General features: G+C 39.9%; 1 protein-coding gene across 1 annotated transcript in view; it reads right to left on the reverse strand.

Moving 5' to 3' along the window:
* cacna2d1a (calcium channel, voltage-dependent, alpha 2/delta subunit 1a) overlaps positions 1-13,651 on the reverse strand; it is a 90,495-nt gene that overhangs the window by 18,404 nt on the left and 58,440 nt on the right. Inside the window, exons 11-24 of the mRNA XM_069164755.1 lie at positions 10,741-10,899; positions 9,980-10,084; positions 9,811-9,889; positions 9,220-9,269; positions 8,946-9,035; positions 8,243-8,305; positions 7,479-7,562; positions 7,288-7,362; positions 6,230-6,301; positions 6,041-6,112; positions 5,891-5,952; positions 5,476-5,552; positions 1,457-1,517; positions 1,255-1,361 (exon numbers count right to left, since the gene is read on the reverse strand). Of these exons, the coding sequence (XP_069020856.1) occupies positions 1,255-1,361; positions 1,457-1,517; positions 5,476-5,552; positions 5,891-5,952; positions 6,041-6,112; positions 6,230-6,301; positions 7,288-7,362; positions 7,479-7,562; positions 8,243-8,305; positions 8,946-9,035; positions 9,220-9,269; positions 9,811-9,889; positions 9,980-10,084; positions 10,741-10,899 (1,156 nt within the window). The remainder of the gene's footprint in view (positions 1-1,254; positions 1,362-1,456; positions 1,518-5,475; positions 5,553-5,890; positions 5,953-6,040; positions 6,113-6,229; positions 6,302-7,287; positions 7,363-7,478; positions 7,563-8,242; positions 8,306-8,945; positions 9,036-9,219; positions 9,270-9,810; positions 9,890-9,979; positions 10,085-10,740; positions 10,900-13,651) is intronic.

A 13,651-nucleotide genomic window follows, 5' to 3' on the forward strand; every position in this document is an offset into this window, starting at 1 on the left:
CACATGACAAGCATAACATGCGATAAAAGCCTCTCGCCCATTTTTTGGGCTGTGCCCGCCTCTTTGAACTCTCCGATGACCCGCTTCGGTCCATTAACATCGAGGCTTGTCGATGCACCCCCACCACCTCCTCCAACCTTTGACACACCACACACATCAGAGAAAACAGCTGGTGTAACACTTTATTTCCCTCCTTCTCCACCTTCCTTCCCCGTGTAGTGGTTTTCATTAGGGATTCTTTATTGAAGGCAGCCCAGGAATTCCTAATGTACTTCAACTTCTTCGCCACTGCAGTGGCTTTACCAAGTAAAGCGTGTAACGATGTTTGAGCCGCCAATAGTCCACATGGGCCGTACTCCTCTCTCCCCCTGTGCTCTCTGTGGACTCCATTAAACTAGCAGCTAATAACGGTGAAAGTAATATTTAAATTGGGTGAGAAGTTTTATTGGATTGATCAAGTTGGGATGTTTGATGTGAGTTCTTAAACGCAAGCCATCAAATTATACTGTGAAACACAATAAAGGAGGTCTTTTATAAATGTCTGGGGACCGTGAGTTTTACTCAATACCCCCCCAAAAAAAGAGGGATTCATATCAATGAGTTTATGCAAGAAAATGGCAAGGATGTTAATGCATTGGTCAGATGTTAGGGAGAAGGTCCACTGGCCCTTGATTTGTGTTTTATTGCTCCGCTCGCGCTCTTGGCTTGACGTGTCCTGCTCTTTCTCACAAACACACAGTAATTGGATGAGGTCGAGCGGCTATAGGTGGGGTGTGGAAGGCATATTACTGGTGAATATTGTGTGTGCGCGAGCGCGTGTGTGTCACATCTAAGCTGACGTGCCTCACACATGTGCAGTCAGGCGTGTGATGGTCAGACTTCTAGAGTTAGCATCAAATGGGTAACACGAACACAGGGGTTCCCCATTACAAAGCTTTGCCTGGTCATGCACACCAAACCATCCAGACCTGCATTTCACTGGAAAGAGAGACCTCTGGGAATACGTTTCGGTTGGCGCTCTTCCATTAAATGTTCAGTGCACACCTTAATGCTAAGCCAGATGGCTGATATACGTTCACCTAAACATAGTATCGCAAATACTGTAAGGCTTGACAGCTTTTTGAGATTTGAATAGGAATCTGTAGAAATAATTACATCATCTAGCACCCTTGTAATACAATGAGACCCAGTATATACGTTAGGTCATAGGTACCGGAAGCATGTAATATTGAAAGAGAAGTTTTTGACACTTACACATGGGATTGTTTGGAGTCTTCGTGTCGATGTAATTGTTAAACTCCATGAGGAACTCGGTGTTGTTTGTGTTCTTGTCAGGTGGCTTTAAGTCCTTACAGTAAACCCTGTGGGAAACAAGTTTAAAGTTATGCTGAATCAAAGTTGTCATGCCGGAAGTAAAAAGTGTTCAGAAAATGTAATCATCTACATGTCATCTTACCTTGGAGCGATGAATGTATAGCCATATTCATCAAACTTGTCTGCCAGCAGGCTTTCAGAAACTGGTGGTAAGTATAAAATATTATGAGTTTCCCTGGCGTACAGGTTCACATTAGACAGGTTGATATTATGCTGAAAGACTCATTGTATGCGGATGAGCTGGTGCCTCACTGGGCAAGAGTGCAACACCTGATGAATATGTAACAGTGCACCATTAAGAAAGGGCTTCTACAGTGACCACAAACTGAAAAGAGATTTCATCTCTCGATATTCTTAGTAGAAAAATGTTTACATTCTAAATACTGTCCTGCTTATGTTTATGTTGAAAGCAGGGTAGCTTTATAAGGTAAAGGATTGGTATATATGAAGTTCAAATAGGATAATTAAAAAAAAAATGATGCTACACTGAGTGCATAACTCATTAAACTACACTAACTAAAGCAAGTGTTTTGCACTAAATAAATTCTTTAAACTGTAGAGAATACAGTGTTGCACAAAGGGCTGAAAAGTAGGTATAAATAGGAGGGACCAGAACAGACTTGGCCAGGCGTGCTGGGTAAAAAGATGGACAATGCTCAAGAACAGGAGGAGAGAGATGAAAAGTAAAGAAAAAATACTTGCCATCTTTCCCTGGAGAGGAAAAAATCCCAGCAGAGAGAAAGTGAGCGAACGAGAGAATCATCCCCCAGGGAGGTAAAGACGAAAGGGAAAAGAAAGGGGGGGAAAAAGACAGGGTAAAACCACAGGGGTCAAAGGTGACAATATTTTATTCACAGAGCGAGTCCTGAATAGAAATATTGCATTCCGAACAAAAAATTGTAGGCCTTTGGATGTAAATGGGAGCAGTGCTGATGGAGAACATAAAGAGAGGCTTAAAATGTGGTGGGAAGTTGTTAAAGAGAAGATTTGAGATGTGTTTTTAGCCTTAGTATTAGCATTCTCTTGGTGATATGGTAAATCTGCGGAGTTACTTCTCTTCTGTGATGTATTTGCATTACAATACGGTATAGCGAAATGAACCGGGGAATATTAACCGCAGTTCGTAACCTTAGTTTTACTTTGACATTCTCCAAAGCTCAGTGTGTCGACGGTTGATTATTTCTCATGACGACATGGTTACTCCTCGTCCTCTTTGGTGGTCATGATTGGGAAATAATTGCACCCGTGTGGTTTTTTTTTTTTATATTTGGTTGCTGCTTACTAATCCAACAAAGTATCTCGTTATGATGGATAGGAGGGAGATTTCGAGAGTGATGAGTGAATTTATTTTCTGCACTCTCGCATGTCTTTTTACGATGATGACATTCCTGGCAGTTTTGTGAATTCATTTAAAATGCAAAAATTCATTCAAAGTAAGACTGGATTTCAATATGAATCAGTCTCACACAGAAACATGCAAGAGAAGAACGCGCACTGACTTAACGAATAGATGTGGCAATTGGGACATGATTTATTTTCAAGTTCACTTGAGTTTTTAAATGGACATTTACTATATATTCGCTCTGAGAAAGAATAAAACAGACGCAAGTCAGGCTTCAGTTTCAGAGCTTAACAACGTTCTGTGGAGATTTTTTTGATCCAGTGCCCACAAACAAGACAAAACTGATGACAAAGCACACAGAAGGACAGACAGAAGAGACGCAGCTTAGGGCGTAAAGAGGGATCCTGTCTTTCATTAGGAGTTATTTAACAAGGTAGTAAAACTCAGAGTGAGTCAAAAAAGAGAAAACTGAAGAAAACAAAGACACACACTAAGTCATGTTCTTGGGGTACAGACTCACAGCTTTCTCCTTTATGGCTTCACCTTTAAGTAATGCAAACATCCTGTCCTCTGTTCTTCCTGCTACAGCGGGTTAGTGCCAAAACCACATCAGAGGGCCATCGGAACAGGTGGGGGGTTAAATACACACATGCACACACAGACGCACACACACTGTCTGCGACGCACTGTGGGCACGCGTTGCATGCGAAGCGCTGTTTCTGAGGGGCAAACAAATGCCGGCTTGATTCAGTGTAACAGAAATGTCATTATTAATCAGAAGCCTGTTAAATGAAGAAAAGCAGATAACCAGAACAAAATGCTTCTGTGAACACCACACAGAGTGAAGCAAGAAATGAAGTTACATCCAAAGTCTGCTGGTGGTGTGAGAGTAAGAAGAAGACAGGGGTTAGGAGGTAAAGCACAGGAGGAGAATACTTGCCCAAAAATGCTGCAGGGGGGGTCCAACACACCAGGAATGGTCAAGAGTTGAGGAGGGCAGGAGAACAGAGGGAGGGACGACGGTAAAAAGTTGAGGAGAGGGAAAGAGAGCGGGAAAGGAAATAAGCTAACAAGGTGGCACAATATTTTATTCAAATGGACATTGAATAAGAATATTGTATTCAAAAGTAGGAAACACTTAAAGTTTAAGTGATTAACTGGTGGAAAATACATGGGGTGATTTGGGTAATTTCAGGTCAGAGGAGGTGGATTACGTGTGGATGAAACTTTACGGGACCTTTGTTCCATTTGGGGAAGAGACACATTTTTTACTAGGTTTGGGTTCAGGATAAATTTTAATTGAAGGTTATGGTTAACACATTATGGACTGTGGTTGTAATTATAAGTACAAGTACATGTGTGAGCGAAGGTTCTGTTTTCAACAGAGAAACACAGTGAAATGTCAGTAAGATCTTTCATGTAAATGCATATGTGTGCAAATTTATACCACCTTTATACTGATGGAACACACTAAGAGAATCCCATATTTTAAGTAAATAACTACAATTACGGACATTTACCATTTAAGCGGCCCATGAGCTTTAATATCTTTTGCAGAGACTAGAAATTTGGTTGGAATCCATAACATATTGTTATCTTTCGTCTTTTCATTATAAACTTAGATATTTACTCCCATCGACTGCTGTTGTACACATGAATCTTTTTAGACTTTCAAAGACGGCTAAAAAAACAACCACTGCGATGTAAAAAAACTAACAATTCATATTCCAAACTTTCATATCTGCTTCCTCTTTGTCCCTTTGTTTCTTTTATCGACAAAACGCAGCCAAAACTGAAACGTCACATGTTGGAAGAACCTTAAATGTTTGTCCAAGGAACGTTTCCAAACGAGTCACAACTGCACCTAATGAAACTCTGCTGGAAAAATAAAGGTGATAAAATGTTCACTGATAGATTACTGGTGTGAAGGCATAAAATTAATCTGAAATTTGTACGATATGTTCTCAGAAAACACATGGTAATAATGTAATGCTTGTGCAACCCATCTAAAACCAAAAGTATCCACAAATGTCCATCAAAGACCGACTCTAACCAAGGACGGCTCCATCTTAACAATCCGTGAACACACACACACACACACACACACACGCACACACACAATAAAATTGTCCTTTGAGTAACACTATGAGTCAATGACATCTTTTACTAGTGGGAACAGACAGAGCTCAAAAGAGACATGAGACGACAATAGCATACATCTGGACCCTCGCATCCAGTGTAAACTATCCAATAGGATGGAGCATGAACATACAAATACCCACTTGGACACACACGTGTGCACACACACACACACACACACACACACACACACACACACACACACACACACACTGAGGTACATACTAAGCTATAAACGAACTGATGAGTTCTGATGTGTGAAAGGAGAAACCGGAGCCACTCGTCCCGCTGTCTGGTGACAAAAACTTTAAACAGCCCCACAACTGAGGTTATATTTTGCCATAATGACACAACTGGCAAGGGCATGCAGGGGTGGTGTAGCTGTATATTGGTGTGTATATCTACATATGTATGCGTGTGGGGTGCTGTAAGTGATGGATAGGAACCATAAGCTGAGGTAAAAGTGTTTCTCAGCCCTTGCACGGAGAGCAATAACCTCACTGGAGAACACTAGCAGTCATCTTCCACTCAGCACCATTCGTCGACTGGAAAGTAAATGTAACCGAGTGGAAAAACTAAGAATTGCACGAGACATTGAACTGATTTAGAACGACACTTACATTTTGCCTGGGTGATTGTGTCGCCGATTGTGGCACGTATGTAATGCAGGCTGTACTGGGGAAGGACCAGAGCCAGGCTGGGAGAGGACAGAGGGTATAAACATTTTCATCAGAGTGCCACTGCAAATCTTTCAGTGAGTCCTGTGAAGCATTTTCAGCAGGAGTTGCGATTTTCCAAACAGGACACATAGGCTGTGAACACCCTCATGGCTTCACCGAGTTCCCTCTACATGGAGTTTAGGAGTTTGTCCTTAAGTTTAGACCTCACTCCAGTCTCATTGAGAACAACATGGCAACTATTTTGAGTGATGTATCAATGCAAAACATCTGGAATTCTTCTACTTCTGGAGTGAGGTTTGTAAAGAGAACTGTCTGCATGCAATGGCTCTATAAAACCTTAAAACATGTTGTTTACCTGTAGTCTGTCCCCCTTACTGGTGCAAAGGTGTACGTCCTCTGACCTAGGTCAATGTAATGCTTAGAAGGAAACAGTGGTGTCAGTGCACATGTCCATTACTAAACAAATCTGCTGACCATTACCATGAACTTCATCAAATTAAATTACCTCATTTTGAGATTTCACAAGAGTTGATATACTGTAATTCCCTGTTCGACCGTCGATCATTCTTTTTCGGATCTGTTAACCAAATCATACAAAATAAGTATATTTCAACGTACTGAGAGATTGCCATACTTTCGAGTCTGATATAAGCTCGTGGAATCATAAGAGTTGGGAGTAATCTATTTTCCAAACCTCCACTTTGATCTCATTCTCAAGCTCTGCATCCAGGAAGTCCAGTGTCACAGGTTCTTGAAACTTGGCAGTCTGTGTAGAAATGCAAACAATTAGTGAGTATTACATACATAATTTGTGGGCTTTGAGTACAAAGAAGAAAACAAATTGACCAGTAAACATAATTTATTGACCTTCTATTTACTTTGTAGCCCTTGGAGAGGGAACTAATTATGAAATAATTTGTCTGTTAGCTCTGACTTTTGAATGCTGTAATCATCTGTAAGCAACATGTGCATCCATCATGTACAAGCATGCACATATTTGAAAAGGTCAATGAGAAACATATTGTCTTGCTTCAACAACATCATCCTGCAACCATGTGATTGAGATATTTGTGAAAAACAAAGAACCTTGGAGTCAGCCAAATGATACAAACATAATCAGTGTGGTAAATCAGATGAATTGTATTGACAAACACTTAACCCGACTTAAAGCTAAGATATCATGTCCGATATGTATGATGACAACCTTTCAGATAAGGTGCATTTTGTAACATGTAATAATGGGATTTTTAAAACTCTGTGAAACATAACAGGATCTGCTATATAAAAATGGACGTAGCTTCCAGGTCTGAAAAAGGAGGCCGATGCAGAAGTGCCTTAACCTGCAATACCACCAAGTGCGACGAGACATCGGCTCCAAAAAGCCACCGGCTCCATAGATTCCCCTTCAACTTTTCTCATAAAATTCGAAGTCAATACATTTTTTCAGTGAGTTGTTTCAGTGTTGTTAGCTAAAATCGCTCCTTCTTATTGGTTTTCTGGCGGTCCATCTGAAAATAATCCTGTCAATAATTAAGAAAATAAGCCTCAGCAATGGTTGCACACCAAAAAGTCTGCTGTTAATCAGGAATGTCATGTTTTCGTCCAAAATGACTGTTTGGCCAATATGAATGAGACACTAATGGATTTGAACAAAATAACCAAATCCTTGGAGCAACATCAGTTGTGAAAAATAGATTAGATGCAGAAAAAGGAAATCTCTGGGTGTTTTAAGAGTTGAGTGATTTGGCCTACCAGTGGCTGCAGATTAGGGTGGAGCAACACATATCCATTGGGATCAATGGCGAAGTAGTAGCCATTTGGTCCAAACTAGAGGGAAAAGGAAAGAGAGAGGGAAATGTCTGTGTGAGGACAGAAAGAGAAGCTCGGGTAAAAGTCACATCTACTACATCCACTATGTGTATTTATGAGGTGAGTGCTCTTACAGTAAACCGAGGCGTCAGTCTCTTGATATCTTCCAGGGAGACATCAATAGCCATAACCCCCAAGATGAGCTGGTTTTGAGACTTCTGAGGTTAAAAACAACAAAATACATTGGAAAAACAGAGAAGGAAGGCAGCGGTAGAAAGAGTCATTGTAACACCCTCTTATGAGTCCTGTTCTTTCTGGATAAGTCAAGTCCCTCGGTGCGTTCTGACAGATTTCAAGGAAATGGGATGCAATACAAATCTGGACTGTTTCATTTCCAAAAGCTTCATGTGCCGCTATGAGTCACTGACAAAGCATTTCCAGGCTTGTTTTTAGTCATGGCGGAGGTAACCCTGAGTCCTCCGAGGCAGACATGTAAACTCATCTTGAAGCACTTTGCTACCGGATCATTTCTCACTCTGATCTGCAGGTTTGATCTCTTTTTTGATTTCTGCTTTATGACAACCCAGATTGTCTTCTTGTGGAGAGCTCTGAGGGACCTCAGTGTCAATAGAGGATATAAGGAAGAGCCACAAGAAAGCAAAGGATAAAAGTAAAGGATGAGACAATTTAGTTGAGAGGATTCCTGTTGTATGTTTATTTTTTAATCTGGTAAACATTATGGTCCCTAAAACCACAGACTTAAGTAGTCCCATGGGGTCAAAGTGTCAGACATACAGTAAATTTAATCGGCAAGGCAACTGGAAACATGATGGATGTGAAAGAAGACACACAGATTATATCAAATGTGAACCATAAGAACATATAAGTGTTTCTTTACCTTTGAGCCTGTCTGGGTCCTGTTAAAGACCGGCAGAGTTCCAGTGATTACCAGGCCCAGCTCCTAGGATATCAAACATACAACATATTGAATATATGTTTAGGTATTTAAGCCAAATAGTCATGTCAAAATAATTTCCCAATGCTTAAATTTACATAATATTTAATCTGTTACCTATTAATGTACAGTTATCCTGATTAATAAATAAAATTAATAAAACACATTGCTTGGTCATTAAAAAAACAACAACTAGAGCGTAAATATAACGTGTTGCCAGTAACAAAAGGCAGAGACATTCCCGGTGCTGACGAGGTCAATAGTGTTACAGGAGTTGACAGCGTCTGACAGTATCCAAACCTTTGGGCTCACTTTATCAGTCTGCTCTCTTATCTACGCCGTTGCCTTAAAGTAAATTGTGACAGAAGCTTGAGCACCACTAGAAATGGCTTCATGCAGCTATTTTGAAATAAAGTTTATCTTTCCTTTCGCAAACACGACTGGAACAGAACTGAGTTGACCAGGATGACATGACAGGAAATGTTTAGTATGAAATTCTTCAGACGACATTAAACAGATTTCTTCTAATTCTCACCAGATCACAACATTTGTGACAGTGGCACTACTTTTTTTTTCTCCACATCTCAAAGTATGTTCAGTGTTTACATTGACGAGAGTGTAAAGTGTGTCAGCTATAACAAAATACCAGTGCGTCCAGGTAGACGTTGGTCCACTGAACCTGCTTGGCCTTTCTGTCAGCTTTAACCATAGGCCGACCCAAAACATCCAGGTACTCCTGCAAAGGAGGTGAGAGGAAGAATCCGTTATTATTTGGAAACCTGCACATCAGCCATTCTGCCACAAGAGGGCACCAAACACATCTGGTTGAGCCACAGAGAATTCTGATGTAAAAGACAAGAGAAGCAGACATCATGTACACGCTTACATGAGTGTGTTTTTATAGTAGTGTGTGTGTTTACCTGAGTGTTTATCCTAATGGCACCTATAGATGGGATCTCATAGTAATAGCCTAAAACAGAGAAAATCATATATTGTTAGGTCCACAGTAAAACATAACATCTATTGTCTCAGCTACTTAAAATTGAACAGCTCAAATGATCAGATAAGATGATTTGATTAGATATGTACTGTAGCAAGCGGCCATATTCATATCTAAGCACAATTCTATTGTCTTTTGAAAACCACATGCTCTTGTAAGAATAGTCTGACTGACCAAAATTAGAACTGTTCGAAAGCAAATGCTGCTTAAAGGGCCATTCTGTAGGGTTTTCTGATCGTATAAATATGGGCCTATGTTCACAATAGATGAAACGCGATGCATTGTGTGCTTGTAAATTGATCATTATTGAAAATATGGCTTTCGTTTGCTGCCTCTAAAACATTAGTAACTTAAATTATTTTAAGTTATTAATGTTTTAACAAAAACCTGTGAGCCATTACAAAATTTTCCTTTTACATTTTCATAATTTCATCCAACATAAGACCATTCACATCAACTAAATGAACTGAATGTGTCACAAAGTCCCCAGACGTCAAATGCAACCTTGTACCTTTATTAGCGCAGGCCATCCACTGTATTGGTCCTTTGTCGTAGTTGTGTTGACCTACTGAAAACGTGAAGATGCGCACCTGTAGGAGGGAGAGAGCATAATAAAACTAAATATAACAAAAAGCAAAACATCATATTCTTCTCCATGAATGTTGTGTTTAGAGTCCTACCGCTTGCTTTGGGTTGTATTTTTCAAAGATCTCCTCCGCCCTCTCCTCTCCCCCATCAGTGAAGAGCATTATGATCTTGTTACAGTTGGCCCTTGACACATTCATCTATTAGATACAGGGGCAAAAAGAAGTCAATTGCTTGTTTACAAATGTGCCACACTGAGCCAAAAACGGCAATATCCAAAACAACCAGAAGAGGTCGACACATACTAACTCTTCCTAAGAAGAGGGGATGTGTGTTTCCTATGATTTTCATTTTTGAAAATGAGAGACCATCCACACTCTCATTTACACCTAAGGGCAATTTTTTTCCCAGAATCACTAATTAACCTGAACACACATGTCTTTGGACAGTGGAAGGAAGCCAGAGTGCCCAGAGAGAAACCATGCTGGGACAGGGAGAACATGCAAACTCCACACTGAAAGGCTCCAAGCTGGGATCGAACCCAGAACCTAGAACCCAGAACCCTCTTGCTGTGAGACGACAGTGCTAACCACTGCACCACTGTGCTGGCCCTTAAATTAACATGAATTTAATCAAAAGTAAAAAAGTAAGTACATTTCCCTGAGTTTCATCAAACCTCTGGGCTGGTCTTTATATTTCCAGGGACATTGGTTGATACAATAAAATAATAATATATAACAGTAACGTCTTCAAAGTTAACCTCCCCACCCACCACACAAATACACTCTTACCCCGCTGTTAGCCAAACACAGATGCCTCAAAGATTTTACCAAGTCGGCCCACGCTGACACTTTACCTGTGCGAGCTGCCCAAAGGCCAGCTCAAAGCCACCTTTGTAGTTGGTGATCCCCTTGGCGATGATGTTCTGCACTGCATCTTTCAGAATCCTCTTGTTCCTCACGTTGGCCTGCACCAGGTTCTGAAAGCATGCTGCGTACGAGGCCTTTTCGTTGAACTGGGGGAAGAGGGAAGGAGGGATGATGGGAAGTGGAGGGAAGGCACTTGCACATATTTCGCTATTAAATATGTGGCCTTTTTTTTTTTTTTCCCTTCGTTGCAGAGTCATGCAGTGCTCCTTAAACAGACTCAAAATGAGGTATTTGAATAGAGAGATTAAAGTGATTTCATTTTAAATAAAATAAAATCAATTATTGACAGAGATCTACTTAAATAACACAAACAAATTATCACGTGTGAAATGAAATCAGTTTTAATCAAATCTGCACAGACCGAAGGGAGCTGTAGGAGCAGAAGGAAGGATTGGCAGGAGAGCAGGTAGGGATGTGAAAACAGTGGCGTAAGGAGGTAAAAAAACAACAACAAAGAGCTTGATTATGGAGAGATTACGCCATGAAGGCAAACATTACTGTAACTGGTTAAATTACATTTACACAGCTCTACATGTGAAGTATCTTCAGGTTAATATTGGTGAATAGTTAATGTGGAGGAACAGATGGCTCCCAATCTATTCAGGTACAAACACACACACACACACACACACACACACACACACACACACACACACACATACACACACACACACACACACACACACACACACAAATATAATTGCATGCGCGCACACACACACATCATCTATGGGGGGTTTGGGACACGGCTCATTAATACCTAACATCTGTTTTGGCCTTGACTGCAACCCTCCAATCATGATCATGCTCGAAACACACACACGCACACACACACATACACACATACACACACACACACACACACACACACACACACACACGCACACGCACACGCACACGCACACACACACACACACAAAAATACACACTCTAAAATATGTACAAACACACAATAGGTGCACAAATCCTGCTTTTCCAGTTCTGTTATGATTTAAGCACAAGTGTGGGTATCTGAAAAACAAAGACCGCACAATGGATACATGAAATGCCAAATGTGGGCGACATAATAGTGGGAATGACACTTGAAAGAGGCTTCAACTTTGTCATCTCTGAACTACAATACAAGGGCAACTACAAAGTAAAGTCATACTGAGCTGACTGGAAATTTAAGTGAGTTGTCAAAGCGAGAGTGAGTGTAATAGAAGCAAAATAGCATAAGTGTTCTAGGTGCATCAGCCACAAAATGACAGCAACATTACTCACGAAAGAAAGAAGAGATGTTTCAGCAGTCATGATAATGTATACACACACTAAATACGTCAAATTAGTTAATAGTTTTTAAGCAAATTTGATATATGAGAATAAGAAACACTAGAAAAAGTCCACACCAACAAAGGACACAATCTAACAGAGACTGCTCCGGTGTGCCACCTTTTTGCCAATTTTTTCTCCATCTTCTTGGGTTTATGTTTTTAGAACACCAAAAGGATGCTGGGTATTGCAGTGACTGTTTCCAAGTATTCAACATGTTGGCAGAAGTTTCAGGGTATATGCTGCCAAGACATTCATCCTCTAAAGGCACACGCCTACACACAAACAAATATAAACCGTAGTGAGTTCGAACTTCATCTAACTTATAGTACACAACTTAAAATATCACAGACACAATAATTAAACGCTCAGCAGAACAACATACTGTGTGTGGGCATGTTGTATATACATTGTATACGTTTGTGTGTACAGTGTATTAAAAAGTGCCTCCACTTGTTAATAATCTTTTTAGTATAATTTTTATATCGTATATTAGTTATAGCTATAGACTTACAAACAAAACATTTGCAGCTCTTTAATTTACAAATTTAATTAGTTCTGATAGTTTCTGCTGATGTGCAAGAAAGAAACATAGGTTTAACTTTTCGTTAAAGTTTTAAAAGAAAGACTGTAAAAAGACAAAACTTCCAACCAGAAACACATAAAACCAGCTACACTCATGTCAGAGATAAGAAGTGCATACAACTGATCAAAAATAATTTTATTGGTTGTACCTTCAAAAAGCTTCTAGATGGTCTAAAAAATTGGCTTGATGCCACCAATGTACTTATTGAACTGATGCCTGAATTAATTAACTTCTTGGTCCATGTCACTTAGCTAATTTGAAAGCTCCAAACAAAAAGACAAACCACTGCATTATTAAGGGAAGTGAAGGAAAACCTAATAAATGACTAATTTGGAAAGCAAATTGAAAAAGTAATTTATATTCCCATCCATTAGGAGAGAGTGGAAGGAGGACAAAGAGGAGGCAAATAAGGATGAAGGAGATTCTAAGACAGTCACATCCAAGAATATGATGTGTCCTGTGCCAAAGATGATCAGTTCATTGAGCTGAGATGTTTGCAGAAAGCCAGACCACCTGTATGCTGAAGGAATGCTAATGCTATTAAAATAAATATGGGGGATTCGGGCCCACTTTGAACATGTAAATAACAAAGTTTGCGTTGTGATATTTATTAAAAAAAAAGAAAAAAAAAAAAGGGGACCTTCCATTTGTGTACTTATAATTTGATAAACTCGAAAGAATAATTGTGAAAAAGTAGACTAACACATATGACAGAGTCTTAAAGCAACCACATTTGGGATGAGCAACAGGGAGCATCTGGCAAGCTTAGTTTGGGTAACACAAAGTCTGAAAACACAGTGAAACAGTTATCTGAGCTCTTTCTTGACAAAATTCTCTTATTTGTTTCTCTGAAGATAACTCATCTTAATATGATATTTTGTTGGTTTTATCAATACACGAACGTGTAATGACTCACCTGAGGTGTAGACTCACTTGAGGTT

This window comes from Embiotoca jacksoni, unplaced genomic scaffold (assembly GCF_022577435.1).
Source record: "Embiotoca jacksoni isolate LCO1_2020_lvr unplaced genomic scaffold, fEmbJac1.0.p SCAF_32, whole genome shotgun sequence".
Lineage (NCBI taxonomy): Eukaryota > Metazoa > Chordata > Actinopteri > Embiotocidae > Embiotoca > Embiotoca jacksoni.